Source organism: Bubalus kerabau, chromosome 6 (genome assembly GCF_029407905.1).
Source record: "Bubalus kerabau isolate K-KA32 ecotype Philippines breed swamp buffalo chromosome 6, PCC_UOA_SB_1v2, whole genome shotgun sequence".
In the NCBI taxonomy this organism is placed as follows: Eukaryota; Metazoa; Chordata; class Mammalia; order Artiodactyla; family Bovidae; genus Bubalus; species Bubalus kerabau.
The window spans coordinates 52,472,992-52,499,250 of record NC_073629.1 but is presented as its reverse complement, the minus strand read 5'-3'; the positions used below and the strand labels follow the sequence as shown (position 1 = coordinate 52,499,250).

General features: G+C 39.7%; 1 protein-coding gene and 1 long non-coding RNA gene across 8 annotated transcripts in view; both read right to left on the bottom strand.

Moving 5' to 3' along the window:
- Nucleotides 1-26,259, bottom strand: part of TGFBR3 (transforming growth factor beta receptor 3) — a 207,967-nt gene that overhangs the window by 72,215 nt on the left and 109,493 nt on the right. For all 7 annotated transcript variants that reach the window (XM_055585178.1, XM_055585177.1, XM_055585179.1 and 4 more), the window contains one exon: nucleotides 2,541-2,678. In XM_055585178.1, the coding sequence (XP_055441153.1) occupies nucleotides 2,541-2,678 (138 nt within the window). The remainder of the gene's footprint in view (nucleotides 1-2,540; nucleotides 2,679-26,259) is intronic.
- Nucleotides 4,673-24,973, bottom strand: LOC129655143 (uncharacterized). Its single transcript, XR_008715786.1, has 3 exons — nucleotides 24,906-24,973; nucleotides 5,681-5,731; nucleotides 4,673-5,466 (listed from the first exon to the last, which is right to left on the bottom strand). It is a non-coding gene; the product is annotated as an uncharacterized LOC129655143 (long non-coding RNA).

Here is a 26,259-nt window from a genome sequence, read left to right as displayed (position 1 = left end):
CCTTGTTCATAACCTGCCCAATGTAGTAGCTCCTGAAATTGAGCTCCTGAAATGGTTAGGGTGCTTAAGGAATTGTATTTCTGACCTTACTTCATTTAAATAGACATACACAGCTAGTACGTACAGAATTGGTCAGCGCAACTCTGCACAATAAGGGCAAAATGAGTATAGGATTTTATAATAATGACTGTTAATCTTACTATCACAAATGCCTTTAACTATAGGAGACTGACAGTGCTTTTGAGTATGAAGGGAGCCAATTTAGTATAAGTGCTTGTAGAGTTAAGTCCTTTCTGGATTTGAATCTCAACTCTGCCAGTAACTAGCCAAGTGATTTGGGTCACTACTTAACCTCTCTAAATCTTATCTGATTCCTCATCTGGAAATGCATCTGTAAATATCCCCATCATCATGGGGTTATTGTTGAGAATTAAATAAGAGAAAACATTAGAGCACTTATGCAATATCTGGAACATACTAAGTGCTAAATAAATGTGCTGATAACAATAAGGTGTGTATGCATGTGTGTGTGCTCATTTGTGTCTGATTCTTTGTGACACCATGGACTTCTCTGTCCAAGGAATTCTCCAGGCAAGAATACTGGAGCGGATTGCCATTTCCTCATCCAGGGGATCTTTCCAACCCAGGGCCTGAACCTACGTCTCTTGTGTCTCTTGCACTAGCAGGTGGGCTTTTTACCACTGAGCCACCCGGGAAGCCCAATAACAACTAATTTTGACTTTTGGCCTTTTAAATTTAGAAGTAATGAGAGTTTAAATTCTCAGAAAAGGCTATAATTTAACTTACTAGTAACTCCTATCTTGTAAATGTATTTTGGGGTTTAAAATGTTCACATTTACAAAGTTGCAAATACAGTACAAAGAACTCATGTATACTCTTTAACTAGATTCGCCAGTTTTCAATATCTTGCCATATTTGCTTTATATTCTATCTATATATGAATTTTTCTCTGAACTATTTGCCCCTCTAACCCTCAATGCTTAAGTGTATTATGTTTACTAAGAAGGATATTCTCTTGAATAAGTACTATTATTAAATTCATGAAATATAACACTGATACTTTAATCTATAGGCTCAATTTCCATTCCTCCTGTTGTCATCATGATCTTCCTCATAGTGACGGTGCCACTCGTTACACAGGGATCACAGACGTCTCTTTAGCCTCCTTCAATCTGGAATGGCTCTTCAACCTTTCTTTGATGACTAACATTTTTGCAGAGTACAGGCCGGTTACTCTATAGAACGTGACCCAATTTAGTTGTCTTCAGCATTTGCTCATGATTAGACTCAGGTTCTATGGATTTTTGGCTAGAATCATAACTAATTTAAGACTATGTAAATATACTGTTCCTCAAATACCCTCCACCACCACTAGATTCAGCATCTATTGATGACTCTTGCCTAATCAACTTTTACTATGACAGTTACAAATTGATGATTTTCTAATTCCATCATTCCTTCTATAGCTATTCATTGGTATTCTTCTATAAAAAGCTTTCCCTTCCTCCTTTTTTACTCATTTAATTATCTACTTTTTAATTGTATTGTCTATGGAGTCTTATTTTATTCAGTGGGTACCTCTTGAGTTTTTAAAAGTACACTTCATATACAAGTAATAAGAAACTACAGATCTGAATTAAGAATCATTAATTAGGCAAAATGTATTCATTGTGCAAGATGAACACCATTAACTGTGGACTCTTCTCGTTTTGATTGCTTGTAGGCAAGAGAGGTTTGGGAGTCTGAGGCTCTGCAGTTGAGGACATTAGCATGTATCCCCAGCAATAGACAATGTGAGTTATCACTGTGCAGTGTTGCTCATCATCAGACATGATATCATACCCCAAAAATTCTATCCAAACAACCCGTCAATTTCTCCACAACTAGCGAGCTTGGATGTTTCTGGCAAACTCAAAAGGACATGATTTACAAATAGTAGGTAATATTTGGATCCTTCCACAAGAGCTGGGTTCCAGCTTTTTTATAAAATACAAATGTTTTCATTTTGGAGCTCACTGTGTCACTTTCTCAACAAACAGATCCTACAAGCACTTATACTAAACTGGCTCCCTTCATACTCAAAAGCACTATCAGCCTCCTATAGTTAGGCCCGTGTTATATATGAATAAAATGGGTCTGTACGTATTTATTTGGTGGTCAGAGACCACACATCTAATGGCTACTTACAATATTTACAATCTCCTGGTACTACGGGGAGGAAGGAGGGGGAGACTGAGACCAAAGCTCAGGCCACACAGAGTATGACTACAGATCCTGCTCAAACATGCAAGCAAGACCAGACTCTTCATGCATAGAAGAGGACATGTGAGTGAGTGTTTTCTGTGAATGCTTATCAATGCCACCCAAATATAACTAAGAGCAAAATCCAACTTTAATACACTGCGGACTCTGCTATTATTAACATTTCAATGAAATAAGCCTTTTTAAAACCTTGAAAAATTTAGGGTCATTATATCCTTATGCTCAAGAATCACGTTGGGAGGGTTATAAGCACTTACCAAGAAAAGTCTGGAGACCCCAGCTGCCAGTCTCTCTGTCTTCAGATGCCAAACCAGAGGCTGTGGGGAATTGAGCAGGAACACGACAGGCTTGTGGTGAATGTGGACTGAGGAGATGGGATTCAGGTGCAGAGTGACCTAGGAAGAAACAGAAAGAGAAGTCTTAGCACTAGCTTTCCATTAAAACCACTCAGCACAGCACATGGCATATTGTTTCACAGCTCACCACTAACAGAAACAAGCTAAGAGGTAGTTCAGATGCTATAGATAAGATATATTAGGTTGAACTAGATGATTCTGCCAATATTTGACCTTTTTTAACTACAAAAAAACAGCTATATCATGTGGTTCAATCCATACTAATCTCAACCAAAACATGAACCAGCTCCCACTAAAAGCAGAATACAAGTAAACAAAACACTTTTTTTTTCCCCAGAGTTGGCAAAGGCAAAATAAAAGTTACCTTCCCTCAGGGCTGCCTTATCCTTCAAATCAAATGACTAAATTTAAAAGTGGAGAATAGAATCACCTGGGGGCAGGTTATTCCTCTGAATCGTCAAAGAAATGACTTTGTTCTCTTCCAGGTAAGCTCCAATCTCTCTCTATAAAGTCAAGTGAGTTCTGCCAAAGAAAAGCGCCGAAAGCTAAGGGAGAGGGGCTGCCAAAGGGAGCTGCCAATGCTTTCATCATCCCAGCTATTAGCTCGAAGGGGTTTTCCAAAGAAATGAGGCATAGAGAACACACAGAATAAAAATTGACTGTATACGGTTCCAATCCCCCAAAAAAAAACCAGAGAAGAAAACCACGAGCTTGGATAGGAAAACTGTGGCCAGTTTTGATAGCAGATCAAGGACTACTGTAGGGTTCCACTGTCATCATTAGCATCACCCAAAAGCACCTGTGAGGAGATCTGGACACAGAGGGTTCAACAACACCCTCCCAGAGCACATCAGCCAAGGTCAGTCAACACGAACATGGAGAAGAAAAGGATGGATAAATACTGAACAGACACTTTCATATAAGTATGTCTCCACTGGCTTTCTGTGCAGAGGGGCGAGGGAAGACCCAAGAATTACTTGTATTTAAATAAATTGAGGTGGTGCTAGTGGTAAAGAACCCGCCTGCCAATGCAGGAGACTAAGAGATGCAGGGTCAATCCCTGGGTCAGGGAGATCCCCTAGAGGAGGGCAAGGCAACTGACTCCAGTATTCTTGCCTGGAGAATCCCATGGACAGAGAAGCCTGGTGGGCTATAGTCCATAGGATCTCAAAGAGTCAGACACGGCTAAAATGACTTAGCATGAGTGCGTGCATGCGTGTTAAGTCCCTTTTAGTTGTGTCTCTTTGTAACCCCGTGGACTGTAGCCCACCAGGCTCCGCTGCCTGTGAAATTCTCCAGGCAAGAATACTGGAATGAGTACACACACGCACAAACAAGTTGAACTCACCAAAAAGCACCCTAAAGTGATTAGGCAAAAAACAAAAATGAACTGTAACTTGAAAGACACAGACTGAGAGATATACTGGAAATAATTTTACATTTCAGCCATAATCCTTATGAGGATTAAATGGGCTAGATCTATGATCTGAATCTGTACCATCATTAGGCACAGGGCTCTCAAAGCTGGATTACTTTACTCGATGTCTTTCCAATGGCTGCTGGACCACTCTATCTCAGTGTATCTCTGCCTTTCATTGCAGAACTGCCTAGGACACCAGTGTCACTTATTATAGTGTATCCTCAGGTCACTGATAATAAAACACTAAACTATCAATCTCCATGCCTTAGCACAGGGTAGGCACTTGGTAAATGCCAATTGGATGTTTGATTCTCTGCTTTTCAAGGCCACAAAAGTATCTTATTCTTTGACTAATTTGCATTTTGGTATATAATACCATCTGGTTCATTTACTACTGAGAATATGTGTCTCGATTTTCAAAAAGACTGCAAATACCCAGTAGGCAAAGATATGTCTTACATTTAATACTGTGCTTAATATAGAGTAGATAATTTTTAATGACTGATTTATCACAATAAATTCATCAATTTATGTTACCTAAAAAGTTTTTTTAATCTGAATAGACTCAAAGGTATATAGCTAACTAACTTACAGAAAAGTGAAAAAACACAGAAGCAAGACTCTATCATGAGCTATTGCAGCAACGCTGCTACGGTCAGTTTAGTATCGGCATAAGCATAGTATTAAAAGCAGAGTACTAATGAACAGCAATGTTGGGTACAGCCACAGCAAAATAACATGTTTTCTGATTCTACAGAATCAACTTCACAGAATTTTGGAGATGTGTCCACGTCTAGAAACAGTCAGATTGATCACCCCTATAAACAGGAGAGGCAGCAGAGACAGAGCAGGGGCAGAGATTCATATTGCTACACTAACGAGAGAGAGAGATACCCACTACAGAAAGCACACACTATACAGAGTGCGGAAAGGAGAGGTGAAATCATTCCTTGTCTAAGAGTACCTGACAACGGCAAAGAAACACTCTGTCACTACTAATGTGTGCAAGTTTCCAGATTTATTCATTACAAAACTGTTTATTGAGCACAAAGAATAGTTGCAGTCCTCAGGCAGACGATTCTTCTTGGAGCTCACAGATAAAACAGTAATAAATATATATCTCCAATGAACAAGAATTTGGGGGGGGGGGAACCTTAGGAAATGAAAAGAAAAATATGTATGAGACAGATACTGGTGCTCAAGTCCAAAATTTTCCAGATGGTCCAAAGTGTCAAGGCCTGGCTCACACCATCAAGGAGAGATTTCTAGGAGCCATGGCCCTCTGAGCTTTCCTGGAATCGGTTCCCTCTTCAATATGTGGCAGTGTCTGGCCAAGATGAATCCCCGACTCTGGCACATGGGGCCCAGGCAAAGCCCCAAAAACCATTTGGCAAAGAAGAATTGACACTACAATTGGGAAATTAAAAGAAAAATACTCAATACTTTTTAAAAAGATCAGTTGGCAGCAACAGAGAGTCCCCCCCAAGCACCTGCTCACCTAACCCCGCAGCAACGTTCCTCCACTTGAATAAATCATGCTGAAGGGAAGATAGAGGACAACCAAAAACAACCAACAAAGAATGAAGGTAAAAAAGCTCCCAGAAATGTGGGGAGAACATACCGAGAATAGCTCTTAAAGAATTCCTGGCTAAGGTGCCTAATTTCTCTCAGGCTGAAAAAAAGAAGGGGAAAAAAGGAGAAGAAAAAGTATGAGAAAAAGAAAATCCTCTTTAGAATCAACTATAGATCAGGACAGACTATAGTTACAAAGATAAGAGCGTTGTGCTAAAGCTTTTTTCCCCCGTGTAAACTGTCCAGGGATTACAGTCGGAAGATCAGAGGTGAGACAGGCTGCAGCAAAGAAACAGCAGTATATCCAATAATTTCCAACTTGGACATCCAAACAAAAGTTTAGAGAGTTGACTCTCAAGCCTATATCAAATTTACACATAAAAATAAGGGTCATCTCTTAGTCCACAGGTTTCACGTGTGTGTGTGTGTGTGTGTGTGTGTGTGTGTGTGTGTAAGGAATAACAAACTGAACCCAGAGGCCATGTGGTGGTGAAGGCAAATGGAGGTAAACTTAAAGCAGCTGCATCTCAAATGAGGGAACACTGACAAATCTCTGTATTAGTGGCTTCTTTCTTAACCTCTGGGGGTTTTAGAGCTCTTGAGAGTTTAATGTAAGTTATGAACCACCACCCCCCCTCCCCGCCCCACATACACCTTCCACACATACACACACCAAAATACCCCACAGACACATAAAACTTTCTGACCGTGTCAGGGAAATACATCCACTGCAGGACCCATGAACTCCAGGTTAAGTAACCATTAACCCATGTTAATGTTAAGAATATACTATAGAAGAGCAGGAAAATTCTAATCACAGAAACAGAAACAAAATTAGTCTCTCTAATCAAACTAGAAATTACACCTCTACTTTTAAAATATTATCCCCTCAGGGAAAGAACATAATAGATGACAACTCAGAACTAAAAGAGGCTTCCCAGGTGGTGCTAGCAGTAAAGAACTTGCCTGCCAGTGCAGGAGACATAAGAGACAGGGGTTCAATCCCTGTGTCAGGAAGATCCCCTGGAGAAGGTCATGGCAACCCACTCCAGTATTCTTGCCTGGAGAATCCCATGGACAAAGGAGCCTGGAGGGCTATAGTCCATAGGGTCACACAGAGTCAGACATGACTGACGCAACTTAGTACACATGCAGAATTAAAAAATTTTCACATGTAGCTTCTGGAATTTCAGTGACTTCTTGAAAGCATACTTGATCATACAGCAGTGCAAAAAGCCCTGTCCAAGAGTTCCAGTGCTAATCAGGTTTGTCTCAAACAGTGCTGAATATTCAGTCTTCTGAATGTCATGAGAAAATACCAGTAAATCTGATCTGTCACACCTCTGATGTAGACGTTGTTCCTCATACACTACTGAAACTACAGGAAAACCGTTTAGTCTAATCTGCTCCATGACATCTGTTGATATTAGGTCTTATGAGGCTATCTGTGCACTTCAACAAACTATTAGATGTAATTAATGTAGTTCTATTTTACAAAGAAATTCAAAGTAAATCTTTTTTGAATACTCTTCTGGGGAATCCGAACACAGTTTTGACTAAAGTCAAGGCCAACTCTCAGGAGCATAAAGCCTCTGAGTGGGAAGACAAACTTCCTGTCTCCCATTTAGGAAGCGTGTCCTTGCCACGTTATCACCAGAAAACAACAGGAAGGGCTTTCTTTGGACCTTGTTTGGGTGAAGACTCGGTTCTCCACAGATTATCTGTGATAAGCAAAAACCATACATTGCAGCAAACCCTGTAAATCACTTTATCTAAATGAATTATGTACTTTCTTACAGAAAAGAACACCACTCTCTTGATGGAAAGATGCCATATGAAAACTTGTTTTGAATTTTCCAGGATTCATGGCAGAGATGCAAGATTATTTCTACCACAGTGATTTCAAAAATTTCTTATTAGTTATATCCCCTCCTCTTGGGGTTTGTTAAAACAAACAAAAGCAAAGCAAGCAAAGAAACTGATACAAAAGTCTAACAGTTGTCTAATTTTGCTAACGTGTCAGTGAAGTTCCATTTCAACATTTCTGATTCTTCTAAGAGCCCCTATGGACCCATGAAACAGTGAAGTCATCCAAAACACAACCAGAGGGACTTCTGTTCTCTAAAATCAGACCAAATACTGGTCTGAAATGGATGATCCAACAATCAGTTTACACGAAGACAGATAAGAGAAGCACTCCAGCACTGTGTCTATAAACAAGACCCATAAACTCCCACCCTGGTGTGTGTATAGCCATATCTATGCCCTCTTCAGAAGTAAGCAGACAACCACTTAGCAACGGCGTTGGCAGTAACTGAAAACATCCTACATCTGATTCCCATAGCACTCATCATTTACACAGCCGGACTCAACCTACTTCAGGACACCAGGGTAACCACAGCTGAACTCGAATTTCCCTTACATTTGAGCAATGGGACTTTCAAACTCAAATCTGATTCAGATGCACTTGAAATATGCAACCAGTTGCCGGGAGTGGGGAACGGTAGTTAGTTGCTCTGCTATGTTTTAAAGGGTATTCCAATCTGAGGAACCCCTACAGCTGACATTTTATTTACCATTGCTTGTCTTTTGCCATCTGGGAATTGGTATAAAAAGATTTCAGGATGGGGAACACATGTAAACCTGTGGCGGATTCATTTTGATATTTGGCAAATCTAATACAGTTATGTAAAGTTTAAAAATAAAATAAAATTAAAAAAAAAAAATATTCTTGAAGGATTGGATCTGGAACTTTAAAACATTTCCTTATAATTTTATTTTTACATTTCTCTGAATTTCTAGAACATCAATCAGTTAAATGTTAAATTCAAGGAATTTTGACCCCTAGTGTCTCCACCCTACCCTAAAAAGTCAACTGACCATTCACCTTAGCCTCATTGGCATTAAGGTTTTGAGTTCTTTTGACTTCACCTCTATGACAAATGACATCATGCTCCTTCCCAATGGTTTTGTCTTGAGACATTTAACATGATGAGAGGGACACAGCCAGTCAATTCCAAAACTAAGTCTTCCTCCCCTCAGCAAGGACAGGATTCAGGATTCCCCAGGAGACTGTGAAAATAATCTAATAAAACCACAAAATAGGGAAGAAAGGCCCTCAAATGAAAGTCTGAAATATAATGCAGAAATAAGTCTGCCTGTCTATATTTTGAATGCCCTGGAAAAATATTCGGAACTAAATTTGCATTGGAGGTTGAGAGACAAGAGCTCGTATAAACAGAGGAATATTTCTGAAGCTACAGGTCATGACCCTCTAAAGGAGTCTTGGCTGGGAGAGTTGCAAGGGGATTCTAGGGACCCTGGCCCTGCCTCCCAGAGTGGCCCACTGCTTAGTCACTATAGGAAAAAGAGGCTGAGAAAGGGGAGACTCCAGGTGTCCCGAGGTATGGATGGGGCTGACAGCAAGGCTGGGAACACAGACAGTCACTTTCCCATTGTCCTTGAGCACTAAGCATCTGCCATCTGAAAATGGAACTGTCTCTGTCACTAACACACCACAGTCTTTCGGATTCTCGCCTGCAGCACCCTCCAGCCAGCCCCTGGACCAACAAGTGCACCCAGCTCAAAATGCAGCCTGCAGTGAAATCCTCCCTGCCCCACAGACAGAGCCGGGTCCAGGGCCATGCCCACAGACCACGCTCCAGTTTCTACTCTGCAAGACACTGACTCCCCGCCTTACACTGTGAAACCCTCAGGGCACTCTTCAAAGGCAGAAACTAAGTCACACTCATTTCTGCATCACTGGGGCTAGCACAGGGCTAGATATCTAGTGAGCAGGCAACATGGTTTCTGAAAGATGAGTAAAAGGAAGCACCAATGACAGCTATTCATGAAATGTGACTCAAGTAATGGTTACAGAGTCAAATGGTTGCATTTTCCTGGCCAGAAAGTGATGGGGGGAGGGGCGATGCATCGATAAGGAGGACATTAATTTCACTACCAAGTTCTATTTGAACTTTAAAACACAGTCAAGAAAAGCAAACAGACACCAACTCATGCTCCCAAAACAAACGGTGGGGGCTGCCTGGAACGTGTGCTGGACAGAATTTCGAGGCCATGCCCAGGCTTTGTGAGAATAAACACCCTGATTATCCCCCTCTGTTGTGTGTACAGGACAGGGCAGAGCACCACCTATGCCATAGAGGGGAATCACACTAGGCAAACAGTGAATGTCTGCCAAGAAAACAGAGTGATTTTACTTATTATTTTTTACAGTTATGTGAATACAAATACATGAAACATGAAGAAAACCCTGGAGCATGTTCTCTTTCTCAGGGATAGATAACAAAGACAGAAATTTGACCAAGAGTTCTACTATCTTTTACAGGCATAGAATTTTAAGTGATTTTCATTCAGGCAAGTCAATTGTATTAGAACAGTTAGGAATTAAACTTCTAGAAAAACTGAAGGAACTTAATACTGGCAAAGTGATTAACATGAAAAAATGTTTGCTTAGATCAATAGATCGATTCCAAACACTCAAGGCTGCATATTGTCACCCTGCTTATTTAACTTATATGCAGAGTACATCATGAGAAATGCTGGGCTGGAAGAAGCACAGCTGGAATCAAGATTGCTGGGAGAAATATCAATAACCTCAGATATGCAGATGACACCACCCTTATGGCAGAAAGTGAAGAGGAACTCAAAAGCCTCTTGATGAAAGTGAAAGAGGAAAGTGAAAAAGTTGGCTTAAAGCTCAACATTCAGAAAACAAAGATCATGGCATCTGGTCCCATCACTTCATGGGAAATAGATGGGGAAACAGTGGCAGACTTTATTTTTTGGGGCTCCAAAATCACTGCAGATGGTGATTGCAGCCATGAAATTAAAAGACGCTTACTCCTTGGAAGGAAAGTTATGACCAACCTAGATAGCATATTCAAAAGCAGAGACATTACTTTGCCAACAAAGGTCTGTCTAGTCAAGGCTATGGTTTTTCCAGTGGTCATGTATGGATGTGAGAGTTGGACTGTGAAGAAAGCTGAGCGCTGAAGAATTGATGCTTTTGAACTGTGGTGGTTGGAGAAGACTCTTGAGAGTCCCTCAGACTGCAAGCAGATCCAACCAGTCCATTCTGAAGGAGATCAGCCCTGGGATTTCTTTGGAAGGAATGATGCTAAAGCTGAAACTCCAGTACCTTGGCCACCTCATGCGAAGAGTTGACTCATTGGAAAAGCCTCTGATGCTGGGAGGGATTGGGGGCAGGAGGAGAAGGGGACGACAGAGGATGAGATGGCTGGATGGCATCACTGACTCAATGGACATGAGTTTGAGTGAACTCCGGGAGTTGGTGATGGACAGGGAGGCCTGGTGTGCTGTGATTCACGGGGTCGCAAAGAGAAGGACATGACTGAGTGACTGAACTGAAGTGAACTGAACACTAATATACAACCAAAGCTTCCTGTAATATGTACTGTGTTCATTTATTTCCTCTCAATGTCTGCTTTTTACAATGGGCTCAAAATTATTTCTGCTACCTGTTTAGTAAGCCACTCCTTTGACATGTATATGTCTATAATTACAGGATGTCAGGATAGCTTGCTTGTCATTACTATGATAAATAGACTTGTACAATAAAGAGAATCATGGAGTGACCAGTAGAAGCCAACTTAAAAGGTAGGCATAGCAAGAACCCAGTGTCGACATGATGTGAGTACTGGATCAATCATTTCCATCTTCAAACTGCAGTTATGAATCTCAATAAAAATTGCTGCTTGCACACCCTCTTAAAGTTAGCAAATGTACCACTCAGTGTGCAGGGAGTGATTAAATTTAATTTGATGTCTAAATGTTAAAGAATGGGATTTGGATTTCCCTGGACTAGTACATTAACCTGAAGCTGGTAAGGAATTCTGAATGGGCATACAGTGTTTCCTTTCTAACACAAAAGAGAAATCTAGAGAGGAGTAATTACTAAGATACAGATGTTCAAAATCACTAGACTTGGTTGCCGTGCTAATAGGAACAGTAGTGAGAGGCATTAGTATCATCTCTCAGAGACAGTAAGCAGATTCATCGGTTCATCTATTGGGTTAAGATTTGCTATTCTTATCAAGAGTTACTTTGCATAATTATAGAGTTATCCCCATTTTAAAGATGAAGAAACTTGTGCTTAGAGATAATTTTGGCTAGATAATTTCTAGCCAAAGACATATGGCTAGAAAGTGGCAGTGCTAAGAATAGAATGAACTTGTTTTATTCTTAAAAATATTCATAGTCTATTCATAAGAACAGAATGGAATGTTTGTCTCTTTCCTTCTCCCTACCTTCCCATCTCATTCTTTTTTTTCACAATAGTAAAAGGTGTTTATCAGTCTTCATAATCAATAGCCAGACAAAAATAGAAGGTACGTATAGTTTCAAGCCATAATGGAAGCATGATTAACCTAAGAATATAAAATAATTATATACAATTTGGAGGGTTAAGTAATGTTGTAAGTGGAAGTGCATACATGAACATGTTTCTCATCCACCCAGCCAATTTATGTCTTGATTCCCACCTCATTCTTAATCTTGGGTTTGGCCATAGCGCAGAGGGGGTGATGGGGAATTGCTCTAAAGGAGTAAGAGGCAGGAATTATTTTGCTTCTGGAAAAGAGAGGAAGATAGAGAAGAAAGGAAGAGGATTAAGTTGTGAGCAAGACAACAGAAGGCCAGTACAAGCTGAGAGGTCAGTGAAATCCACAGGGATGGGTCAACAAGTATTTTTATGAATACTATCTCCTTCTATCTCCTCTACAAAAGCTTTAATAATGCTCACCATTCTCATGAACGAATGCATTATGGCAGTCAAGATGGTGTTGGTTGCCTTTCAAATCCAAGTGAATCAAGTGTATCTCAGACATGCCACATGTAAAGTTATATACCCAGAAAGTGGAGAGGGCCACGAGAATGCTAAGGCTCTGGACATCTGCAGAAATATACCCTCCTCTGGGTTTCTACAATCAGAATTAGCAGACAGAGGTGTGAGCCAATCATTCCTTGAGCTCCAGGGCCTCCCAGTTGATATATGGATTAGACCAAAGCATTCTCTAAGGAAACTAAATTCTGGTCACTGTAGGAAAATCTTGGGAATTTTGTAAAGTCTGGTTTCCTTTGAAAGCTCTAGCAAACAACTCCTGAAAGTCACAGTAACAGCCCCCTAAGGTTATTCTGGTTTCATCCAGCCAGGTCATAATTTTAAATGGAAATGTTTTAGAGGAATTTTAGCTTCAACATTACATGACCCATCCTTGAGAAAAGGAGAACAAATAACTCAGACGTCAAAGGTGAGAAAACATGTTATCTCTGCCTTGGGAGTATTTTTCCTGAAAAAGCATTATTTTTTGACCATATGTTCTATTGTCTCTTAGAGGCACAGAACTTTAAATGCTTTTAATTCAGGCAATGAACTATGTCAGAACAGGCTAATGCACAATAGAGTAAATGTGGTTTAAAGTGTTTACACTAGAGTTCAGTACTGTTTTCCTTCTCAGAGTTAAGTTTTCTCTAAGCCTTGCAATGAGTTTTCAGGGTAAGATCTATGATCACAGAAAGCAGAGGGAAGGTTGCCAAAATATGCATACAGAATTTGGCATGCTGTAGTTGATAAGTGTCTAGGATGGGATCACATCTTCCTAAAGCCAATATTAAAGGGGTTGAATTTTCTATTTTCTTCAGGCACTATTAAAAGTAGTTTATTACATTTGCTCTAACTGGAAAGGGACAAGCTACAGTAACGAGCTGGACCTGGTAACAAATTCATTATAGTTATGTTATACTCTTAGAAATCATTTCAGCACATATTAATAACCTGAAGGAAAAAGGAAAATAAAAAGTAAAAGAAAGAAGCAGAAGACTAAGTTGTAAGAAACCTGAACAACATTCCTTATTTAGATCAAGAATGATCCTCTTGACATTTATTTACAGGTAAATCAGAATTGAGTGTCACGGCAGAGATTTTATCTCAAAATGAAACGAGTGCAAACTCGAACACAAACCATTTGATTTTCAAATCATAACTTACACACAGTCATTCATTTCCCAATAATGAAGATTCAATAATTCTGTCAATATCATACATATAGTCAACCAATTGAAACCCTGATAAGTCAAGTCACTCACTGGGAATCAGTGAGTTACAGAGCAACAGAGAAAAGGACATTCTTTTCCAAGTGAATAATTAAAATTGTCTCCCATATTTGACATTAGGAAATATGAGGTTTTACCTTAATATCTGGAAATATTAATTATCTTAACTATTTATGCATAGTCTCATTTTTATACATAAAATGACTTTTTAAAAAGCTTATAATCTCTGAATTTTACTGAGTACTTTAGAAACACAGAAGGCACAGCAGTGTTACAAAGACTTAGTTTCCCATGCAAATAAAGCAGATAAAAGCAACTCTTCCATAATACGTCTATGAAGAAAATTTCAAATCCTGACCAAAGTCTGGAAGGTTCTAAAAGAAATATCAGAATCAGACAGCTTAAGCTCTGGTTCATAATTCAGTGAAGATCCAAATGCATCTATTAAGTCAACAGCCACTAGTCTTCCACTTCTCATTTTCAGCAAAACTACTACAGTCTACCATTCTGTCTTTGACTCATCTTTTGAAAATACCACCACTAAGCAGTAAATAGAGCCAAAATGGGAAAAGGATGGGGTGCTTGCATTACAAAATATTCAGGCTTAGATTATAAATTTAAATATTCCAAAATAACCAGGATCTTGAAGAAATAATTAAGATTCTCTACCATTCATGATATTTGGCCAGAAATAAGAAATCTGACTCAGTGACAAATCTCTCCATAAAAACATGAAATGAAATAAACAAAATGTGGTATATCCATACAATGGAATCTTATTCACCAATAAAAAGAATAAAGTTCTGATATACACTACAACACAGATGAATCTTGAAAACATGCAAAGTGAAAAAAGTCAGCACAAAAGGCCATATGCTGTATGAGTCCATTTATTTGAAATGTTCAGAGCAGGTGAATCCATAGAGATAAGAAGTCATTGCCAGGGCCGGGACTGTTGGAACAAAACAGTGGCGATATTTGCACTACATCATGAATGCACAAATTTCACTCAACTGCCTACTTTAAAATGGTTAAAATGGTAAATATTATATTATGTGGCTCTTTATTACCACACAATTAAAAAAAAATGTGATTTAAGCTTTCATGCAGGATAAACCTGACCAATTCTTGAGTTTCAAGTCTCTTCTAGAAAAAGCTTTACATGATAGTACAAGGAACTCAGTGTATCCTCGTAGGCTGAGTGCTCGCACCAGCCCTCATGACTCCAGATCTAAGGCAGTCAAAGCTCAGGAACACACAAAGCTGGCTTCAGATGGTACCTGTGTTTCCTGTGCATGTTTTTCATTTATTCAAACAGCATTAATTACGTACCTATGATGTGCCAGGCACCATACCCATTCCTGAACACAAAAATGGAATAAGATGCAGCCTATCTTTCCCCAAGGTGGTCACCACAATCCAGAGAAAGTCAACTACATGAAGAGGTGATGATCAGTAAGTCCAGTTCAGTTGCTTAGTCGTGTCTGACTGACTCTTTGTGACCCCATGACCTGCAGCATGCCAGGTTTCCCTATCCATCACCAACTCCTGGAAGTGATGATAATATTCAATATAAAACCAACCAAGAACTGCAATATGTCCAGGGTGTGTGGGGAGAGAAGATGTCAAGGGTTGGGGGAAGTGACACCAGCTTGGCTGAGCAGGGTTCCCAAGCAGGACAGATTAGACCTAAAGGTGTCTGAAAGAAACAGGCAGAATCTGTCAATGTGATACATTTTCTTGTTTCTTCTACTCCTTCTCAATTTTCTGAACAACTTGTATTGGCTGGGTGAGTGTCTGTCAGAGTCATTTTAGAAACAAAAGACACACACAAGGATAAAACTGGATTGAATGACCATTAAGACCCCCTTCTGATCCTAGAAGCTAGGGCTTCCATAACTTCATTACTGAATACTTTTCTTAAGACTTTCAGAATCACTTCACTCACTTATTTCATTTACTCTCTAAAGAAGTCTGCCAGATATTTTTTTAAAGTCTATATATTTAGCAAGCAATACAGTAAAATACTTGAGAATCCTTCTCAACAGTAATTATTTCTAAAGAAAATGATACTAGGATAAAGCAAATCTAATATGGAAGTGATGACAGTTCATCAGTATCTCATAAAGAGCTCAGAATACCATCCTGGTAGGTTCAGGTCCCATCTGTCTATGTCTTAGGATATTTGAGTCTGTGGGAGCTTGTTGTCTCTTGCTTATAAGCCCAGGTTCTAAAATTAGAACTAGCTTTGAACAAGCCATTATTCTTCCTAAGATATATTAAATTAAATCTCCTCTTACCTCAAAAGAAATCAGAGTAGTCACATAGGAGAGTTGAGAAGGTTAAATAATTTATATTATGACAAACATAATTCTTTGTAAACTCCAACATGTGAGGGAAATTTTATTATTCTCTGGAAGAAAGATGATGAAAAGTTAAAATTTTCAGACCTATTTTCGGGGGATAAAATTTTAAAATAACTTTGTTTTTAAAACAAGGAAACCTACTAAAATCAAAGTCACCATCAGATTCCACATCCTTAAGCAAACAAACTTTTCAAACCAGAGTTTAACAAGTAGCTAAACTCTATGATTTTTGTTTCTTTTTTCTATTAATTATCCACTTACCATGAAAGGTTCCCAGTCAGTACTGAGACATAAAGCATGATGTACAATGTGAATACAGTCCCTTTTAGAACAGTGAATGACCAGACGTTTCATGGGAAGGAGGGGGTCTGACATCAGCCTCAAGCTAAACTTAGGAATGCCTTAGCATCTAACAGACTGTTCTGATGAATACTTTATGACTTAAAATGAAACCCATTAAGTGAAATATGACTAATCAGAATCACATAATGATTGAGAGCATGGACACTTGCAGCCTACTCCTTGCATTCAATTCCAGCTCCACTATCCTTAGCTGTGTGACCAGGCAAACTGCTTGACCTCTCTGTGCTGCTATTTCTTCATCTAAAAAACAGAATAGTGACTACTTTTTATGAGGAATAAATAAATACTTGTAAGCACTAGAAACACACTTGTCACATAGTTTAAAATTACACATTAGTTATAGACAGGCCCTCAATATATCTCGGGAACTTTGCAGTCATCACCTGAGGCATCATAGGAACTTACTCCATACAAAGATGGATCCCCCAGGCCTTCTCAACCTTTTCCTTCTTGTAAAGTGCTCTCCATCATTACCCTATAACTCATGCCTACCAGCACTGTTCACAAATTAGACATACTGATATACTGTGGTTTGGAAATTCTCAAGGACAAACCATATGCAATCTCACCAGATTAGACCTGTCAATTCTGTTCAGAAAGAGGTTGTTGTTAGTCACTAAGTCATGTCCGACTCTTTTGAGACCCCTATGGACTGTAGACCACCAGGCTCCTCTGTATATGGGATTTCCCAGGTAAAGAATACTACAATGGGTTGCCATTTCCTTCTCTAAGGCATCTTCCCAACCCAGGAATCAAACCTGTGTCTCCTGCATGGGCAGAAGGATTCTTTACCACTCAGCCACCATGGAAGCCCTTAGAAAGAGGCAGAGGTATGTATTAACGCACTGAATTTAACTACAGCTTCGTATTTTCACCTGGGATCAATTTTGTTCACCTCACAGAAAAAATACCACACTCTTGAAGAAGGCTTCATGTCATCGGTGCCCCAAGAATGAAGAAGACAGCTCTTCCCTGTGGGTGCTCCTGACCTCTGTCCAGTTAACCCTTCTTACAGTATCTAGCACCTGCTGCCTTGTATTAAGTTAATATACAAATTATCTGAGAAGAGGGAATGGGACTTTTTTCTTATCACCCTGGAGCCTAGTCAAGTCTGCACTTGGGAAGCACTACATAATACTTAACGATGAATGAATGGACAAGCGAATGAATCAATAAACATATTCTACAGCATAATTTAATTTCTTCCAAGATCTACATTTTCTTCCAAGCAAGTTGGCCAATGTCTCCTGTAATCCAATCCTTCAGGTCATTCTGCCTTCCTTCCTAAATTACAGGCAGTTTGACCCAGTGGTTAAGAGCAGTGACTCAGAGCCAGCTGGACTCGGGGCTTTCCACTTACCAGCCTTAGGGCCTTGAGCCTGTTAAGACTCTATGGGCATCAGTTTCACCAACTATATAACATGGGGATAATACGTGTGCTTATTCCATCAGATGGCAAAGGATTAAACATGTCTTGCATATAAAACACTTAGAACAGTGACTGGTACCCGCACATAGTAAGTGCTGCTTAAGTATTCACTATCATTACTTCCACCCTCTAAAGTCATAGTTTATTAAAAATTTTTCTCCATTCCCTTGGTTCCTATGGAAGGAAGGTTTTGTCTTTATTGTCCTCCACTGAAGTTTAAAGTCAAAACAGCTTTTCTCACAGTTCCCTAAACATCAAACTGCTGGCCTCCCTAGACTCAGCCCACTTTTCTTCCTAAACCAGCTTCTCCTGTCTGGGCACACACAAGCCCCATTAAGCTTCTCCATTGCCACCACCTTCTCTTCACCTGGCAACTCTACAGACTTCATCAGTCATTCTCCCAAAGCTCTTGCTCATGTCATAATCATGACCAACAGCATCTCCATGGCTCACTAAACTCTGGGCTTCAGCCGGACTTGGAGATACTTCAAAGTCCCCATATGATTTGGGAGAAGGATAGGGAAGCTGTTTGCTTTGTCCAGAATGAGATGCCTTGTTTCCATGTATTTGTTTACCCTGACACAAATCAACCACTCTCAGGCTTGCTACAAGCTTGATGAAGACCTCCACCAGATACACCACCAAAAAGGTTGAGACAGCTGCAAAGGTTGCTGTTTCCCTGGAGAAGGAGTTTCATGGAAGGCTAAGAATCACCACAGCAACCAGACTACAAAAACAGTCCATGGGCTGCAGCCCCATAACTCTGGTAAAGCAATTTGTACTCCGTGAAAAGGCTAGGGCACAGAAGTTGAAAAATGATCAAAGTAAACACTGCTCTTCAAGCACCATTCTGTTGTGCTGATTTCAAGGCATCAAGTCACAGCATCAAAGTACTGTTATGAAAGATGCACGTCAAGTGCCAAGGATTTGCTCGGCTGAACTAACTGCTCTGGTGCGAAGGTCTAGAGATAAGTTTGTAGCACATTTTCCAAAACAACCATTTCAAATTTGCTCTAAGAGCAGACCAGGGTAAAAATGTACACCATTATATCAAGTTTCCCTGCCCAAGCTAGAACAGCTGTTGGTCCCAACCCTGGATTTAAAAAAAGAGAGAAGGTGATTTTTCTTATTTTGGCCACACTGCACTGCATATGGGATCTTAATTCCCTCACCAGGGATTGAACCCTTGCCCCATGCATTGGAAGCACAGAGTTTTAACCACTGGACCACGAGGGAAGTCCCAGAAGGTGATTTTCTGATAAAATTTTAAATAGACTTTATTTCATACTGACCTTTCCTGGACTAATTCTGATAAATTTAAGGGAAATTTTTCTAAACTTCATTTAACACTAATGAAGAAAATGACCTGTTCCAGGGTCTCTGATCCACTACCATCAATTTATGCTATACTTTAAACAGCAAATAAGAAACTATATAAGAATAAAAATATAGTATATATTATATCTATACTACATAGAAGCAGAAACTATAAAGTATAGGAACTTAGAAACAAATTTCTTCATAAACTTATAAGAGTCTTCGATTTTTATTAACATGATCAAAGTTAATTATTAACTATGTTTACTACAGCTTTAATACACAGAACATTTTTATTTTAAGGAACTCAAAGTGATGTACCTGAGTAGCCCTACAGCATCCTCAAAAGTTAGGTAAGAAAAATATACAATTCCCATGAGCAAAAATTTATGGAAGAAATTATCAGAATCTCAACTACATTGGTGGTACATAATGAATTAATGAAACAAAATACTTATTAGTAGGGAGAAATCTTAATTCAAATTCCCCTGAACAGAACGTTTAGAAATTTGATTAGAACAATGGGATGTGTACACACACATCATATTCCTCTTCTCTAGATGCATCCCAAGCATAGTGCAGCTCCCTGGATCTATTGTGAAGAACGGGTCCACTTGCACAAGTTCTGGGGTTTGAGCAAGATGCTCAGATGTAAATGGGTCTGTGGGGAACAGAAAGGGAGCTCTGGTGGAAGGCCCTGAGAGTGAACAGAGCAGAACAGGGAACTAAGGGGATAGGGCAGGAGGGCAGGGAGAACCTTGAGAGAAATGTCAAGACAGGGAAGGTAGTGTGGGTAGGCTTGGAGGGCATTTAATTCAGATAGAGATGAGGAAATACACAAAAGAATATAGAAAAATAAAGTTGGAAAGGTAGACTGGGGCCAGATCTCAATGAGCCATGAAAGCCAAGCTTAACTAATCGGTGAAGGCAATTGAAAGAAGAGCGTGTAATGTGACCATGGCTTGCCTCCTGACAAATAGTGGGTACGTCAACTTCTGGCATATCAAGTGTGACTTAGTTAATCACATTAATACATTAATTTACTAAACTCCCTTCAATTACCTCAGTTATTTGCCCAACAGAACATGTATCAGTAATAGAAATGTTTTTAAAACCCACTTTGTACAGGATCCCATTCCAAATCTTATTCAGTATCATTATTAAGGAATTATCAAGGAGTATCTTGCAATGGGAGAAAAATAAATCTTAATCCTCAACCCCAAGTATCCTAGACCTGAGGGGTTTGTTCCCTTGCTTTATCCCCAGCTTATAGGCCCTCAATAAACACTTGTGGAGTTTGGGATATATTTTAACCATAAACAATGAATAAACTAGGCAACTACTATGAGTTACAAGCCTCAAGCATTTTTACAAGGAAAAAGTCATGAGCCTCGTAATTCAGTCCTATTTATAATATTCTATGCAAGAATCTTTAAATCTCACCCTTAGTTCTCTACTCTGTAAGAAATGAACCAGACCATTTACTCCTAAAGTGAAAACAAGTCTTCATTCTCTATCCATTGTCTTCCTGAGATGAACTCCTAAATCTTCACAAGACCTAACAATAAGTTTCCAGTAAACACCTGAAACAAATTTGGGTCATAATTTCTCATATCGTATTCTTTTCAAAAGAGAAAGCAAGTAAACAGTTGGTCAGCAATTTTGGAATGAAGATAAAATTGTCTGATTTTACAGAAAATGACTTATTGCCTGCCCTTGTGGAGAAGTTAATTATCCTTGCCTGAGAAACAGGGAAAAGGTACTTTCACTATAAACCACAAACACAGTTGCTTCTCAAACTTGTCTTCTTCCTGGGATAAGATTCTGGACATATCACTCATTTAAAGAAAAAAAGTTCTGCTTTAGTATCTTTCTCTGGGATTCAATTTCCCCATAAGTGAAGGGACTAAGCCAAAGCCTACAGTTCTTTGAGCAACCAGTAGAATCAGTAAGTCTTCAAGACAGAGCCCTAGGAATAGACGTGGCTGATGAAAAAGAATGGGCTGATGTGACTGAGTCATCAACTCACAAATTCCAGGTCACGCTAAGTGATTTGTGCACTCAATTAAAAGGAAAGAGTGACAAAAGTTTAAACTTGCCAAAGTGAATACAGAAAGTAAAACAGAAGATTTTTATTTAAGAACTGAAAATACTCCAAAATGAATTTATTGAACTTTTCAGACCAATGAGAGCATCTTTAGAGAATCTTATTCTTTTCTTTTTAACTCTAGGTTAGTGTGTGCCTTATAGTCTTTTATGCTTGACAGAAACAAAATAAATCATAATATACTCAAGGCTAATCCTAAAGGTAAATCAAGATTTACAGTGTCTTTTAAAATACATAGTGTTGACAAGATAATAGTTCTAGGACAAGTTAATTTATTTGGTTTTGCTAATTTCTTTTAGATATACTTTTGAATAAGAGAGCTGCGTGATTTATACTGAATTTCAGGAAGACTGGAAGATTTTTCTATTTTCTATCTTTCTAGTAAATCAAAATACGATTTAAAAACAAGAGTCAACAATAACTTTATTATGCTGTCAGGTTCTAAAACCACTATTTTGATGGGATAATATCCCTTAATAAAGACAATGGTTGCTCTTGGTTAAGCCATAAATCAATAGGCTGAGAACAAGTCTTAGTCACTACAATTGACTCATTCAGTGTCTATGACCAGCTCTAGATCCAAGGTGTGAAGTTATGAAGTTCTCTCATTCCCCCCAACTCTTCCTTTTTACTGCCACCTTTTTGTTCCCCTAGTACTTCACTGGCTGTTCAAGAAGCAAAAGAAAAGGGAAAAGAGTAAAATTAGAACCAGTGGGCTTGGTTACTGTAAGCAGTGATAAAAACCTGAAAGAAGAGGATAAAACACAAAATGAAATTTGTGCACAATAAAATTGCTGACCTTTAGTGATACAGGAGATTTTAGACACAGTCTATTTTTTGTAGAGGAAATATTTATTGCAGAGGAAATTGAAGCCCAAAGAGGTGATGGCATGCCCCAGTTCCACAGCTGGTTATGGCATCATTGGGGCTAGAACCCAAATATCCATACCAGTGATCCAGCTTTTACTTATCCTGCTAGTGGAACTTTCCATGCCTCTCCTTACAGAACCAATTCTCTGATACTGAAAAAGATCTCCCTGAATCTTTAGAGTTCAGGGTCAACCTCTTTAACCACTGGATAAGAACACAGAAACATAAAGAATGCCAAGAAGCAACTTCTCTCCCTGCAAAGCATCATATGATCTGACCCTTGACTAGCTAATCCCATCTCTTATGCTTTCCTCCTTGCTCACTAGATTCCAGCCATGCTAGCCTTCTCATTCACCTCCACAAGTCACTTCCAAGCTCCGGGCCTTGACATAAGCAGATCTTGTATCTGGCATATTCTTCCCATGGATCCATGCATGGTTCACTCCTTTTCATCATTAGTATGTCTGTTGAAGTGTACCTCCTCAAGGAAGCTTTTCCTATCCACCCTAATGACCATTCCTTCAAGTACTTGAATACCTCATGTTCAAAACAACACAAGCATTACAAAGGCTGAAACTCTGCCTTCTTCGCCACTATATCCCCAATCCGAGGAAAATGCCCGTACATGGTGAACACTCACACCTTTTCAGAACGAATAAATGAATGAATGTATGAAAGACAAAGGAAAGATGAACCAACATATGGGGCGACTTCACAACATGGTGCTGGGAAATCTTTGCATTTATGTTTTTGTAAAATTGAAGGGAAAAAAGGTAGCTGTGGATATAGAAAAGTTACCAGAAAGCCTTTTGGCATCTATCTAAACCATATCTGATAGGCATTTCTGATAAAAGGCCATGGCCAAGAAAACAAAAATAACCAACTTTCGGCCTACTTCAGATAAGCAAGAATTCAAGATCAAGTCATAATATATCTCAAAGTTCACCTGATTCTGCCAGCAGGAGCCCTGCAGTACTAAATTTTTGAGCATGTGAATGATACATTGTTTTACTGAAATATTTTCCAAGATTCCCTTCCAAATTCAACTCCATGGTCTTTTTTCTCCCCTAAAGGGCAAAATTCTAACCTGTTTCCAAGCTATTTGGTAATATTTTGGCACAGATTATCCAGCAAAGAAAGTTGTATAGAACAGAGCTATCGGGAGTAATAGGACGCCCCAACCTGCCCCTCTTTCTGAGTGCTTAACCTATAGATGACAACCCACCTAGTCACATGTAATTCTTACCAGGTGGCTATTTTATTGAAGCTCAAAGACTTATCTCCAATATGATTAAAGTTAACAAACAATATCGGGAGCCATACTTAAGCCCACAGTTAAGCAGAGCAAGGAGGTGAGATCATCTAAATGGGAGCAGGAAGAGAGGGAGAATTTGCCATCCACTCTATCTTTGCTACCTTTGGTAGTCTCAAGTGGCGTCAAAGACTGCCTAGTAACAGGTGCTTAATAAATAGTGATTTAATGATCAAACAAGTGTCAAAACCTTGGGAAAGTCCACCTTGCCCACACCCACTCAACTGTACATCAACCCCATCTATAGGAGATATATGCTGCAGATTCAAGCTTGGGCTCTACCAATCACTTCCTAGCTCATGATTTGGGGGAGAATATTTAACCTCTCTCAGCCTCAGTTTTGATGTCTGTAAACTAGTGTTTATGCCACTTGCAGGGGCATTGATGAGGCTGACCAGAATGCTGCCTTTCTTCATACTCCCAGAAAGCAGTTTACCTGCTTGTTTAACTGTGGCTCCAATCAATGTGGTACCATTACCTCCTGCCGATAGGTCCCTGGATTTTGAAGCAGGATGACAAACTGATTACAGCTGCAAACACAATCCTTGATGATGTGAAAGTCACTCAGTCATGTCTGACTCTTTGCAACCCTATGGACTGTAGCCTGCCAGGCTCCTCTGTCCATGGAATTCTCCAGGCTTCCCAATAAAGAATTAGTGGCTTTTCTGCTATTTCCCAGCTTTCCCCTCAACCTCTGGGACTCAGGTCTCATCAGAAACCAGGTGGGAAAGATACAGCACAAATGTGATTGGTCATCTTCACCAGTTACTCCTGTTCAGAAAAGGGTCGAGGGGGCAGGCTCAAGTCTTGCTCTCCACACTTCATTGCAATTTGGGGGTATTTTGTTCAGAATCCAACAAAAAACAGTCCTGAGAATGCCATATTCATTCCATGCCTGACCCCAACACTACATCTGCTCTAAGGAGACCCCAAATTTCTGAACCATGGGAAATTTCTGAAACTCTATCACCTGCCTTTCCATCCTGGAGTATGCTTTCCAGAGAAACAGGAATACAGGAAGTGCTAAAGCCATGAACTTCTTCCAAGGCAGCTGAAGTCACTGGATGAGGTAAAGCCACAGGTTTCTCCCAATCTGTGGCTGGGAAGTTTGGGGACAAACATTTATCTTGAGAGGTCTACCTAACTTGCCCCTTCCTGCCTTGAAGATAGCCTCAATCCATCTGGCTCTGAAGACCTGCATCAACACAGATGAGCACTCATTCTCCCATGGTAAGCACCAACAGGCAGGGCCATCAGACGCAAGCTCTCACAGTTGCCAAGGTACTTGCTGTCCTAACGTATTTCATACTCCTCAATTCGGCTGTGTTTTATTTACCAGCCTCCGCCCCCAGTCTTGGAAAATTTTGCCTCCAGCCCTCAGCCAAACCACATCCCATAACCTCTCCAAATTCTCACCTCCAAGTAGCATTGCCAGGCTAGCACACCTGGCTCCAATTACTCCGGCAAGGCGCCTCCCCCGGCCCAGTCCCTTCCAACACGCCTGATTCCTTAGCACTTCTATGTTTACCTCGGCCCAGCTGCAGTTGATTAAATCTATCTGGTTATGTTTCGATCATGGGTGTTTGGGGCAATAGTTTCGACGTCTCTGTCCCTTCAGTTCACAGGTGTTGTTCTTTGAGAGGGTCTGCGCAGCGGTGCGCGGACTGCTGCCTTCGTCACTCCCACAATGCTCTGCGCTGGGGGCACAGTCCAGAAGGCTTGCAGCCGAGGCTGTCCAGTTGCTGGTTCTAATTACGTGGGGAGGGAGGGGCCTTCGCTCAAGTAAACTGAAATGATTAGTTCCTCTAATCTTCTGTTTTTCAATAAATAAAGAGGGAGGCAGAAAGATTCTTCGTGTGTACTCTGTCCTGATGAAACAGTGAACTGTTTGGAAAATCAAGAAATTTCTACAGTGCGAGGCAGTAAGACCTAAGCAGTGAAACTGAAAAGCATTATCCCAAGCATTTGGAGGCCAGATTTGCCTCCCGGATCTGGAAATCCTTCTTAATCCAGGTTTAAAACACACACACATAAGAAGACATCAAATATTATTCGTTTACATTTCAGTTATTAGTTGGTTCCTAACTCACTGCACACTGAGGGTTTCTTTAAGGATATTTTCTAGTTTTAACAATTCCAGAAACCCACTTTCTATTCTACTTTTCAATTGGTATTTTTCACTAAGGTATTTTAAAAAACAAAACCAAAAAAAAAAAAAAAGCACTTAACTCTCAATGTACACTCAAAAAAAAAAAGCACTGAAAGAAAATATTATATCTCAATCTTCCCAACCTCTTCATATCGACAAATGAAGAAACTGATTCCCATGGGCTTACAGATTTGCTCAAGTTTAAATAAAAGCTTGATAAATGAAGAAATGATCATTAAGGTGTACAATCCAGTGATCTATGTTTTACACCTTGAAACCTGGATTAAGAAACATCACTTGAAGGAGTTTCCTGACAGTCCAGTGGTTATGACTTGGTGCTTTCACTGTGGTGGCCTGAGTTCAATCCCTAGTCTGGGAACTAAGATTCCACAAGCTGTGGTACAGCCCCCCAAACACACACACACACACACACACACACACACACACACCCCTTACTTTATGATTGAACCATATATGCCAATAACCAGACTGTAGAGAAAATATAAGAAATTTCTAAATAAAAAATTTCACCTCAGTCCATTTAATAAATCTAAGTGGTTACAATCATCATATGCACTTGTTCATTCAAGCATTTATCTCACGTATATTTACTGAATGCTT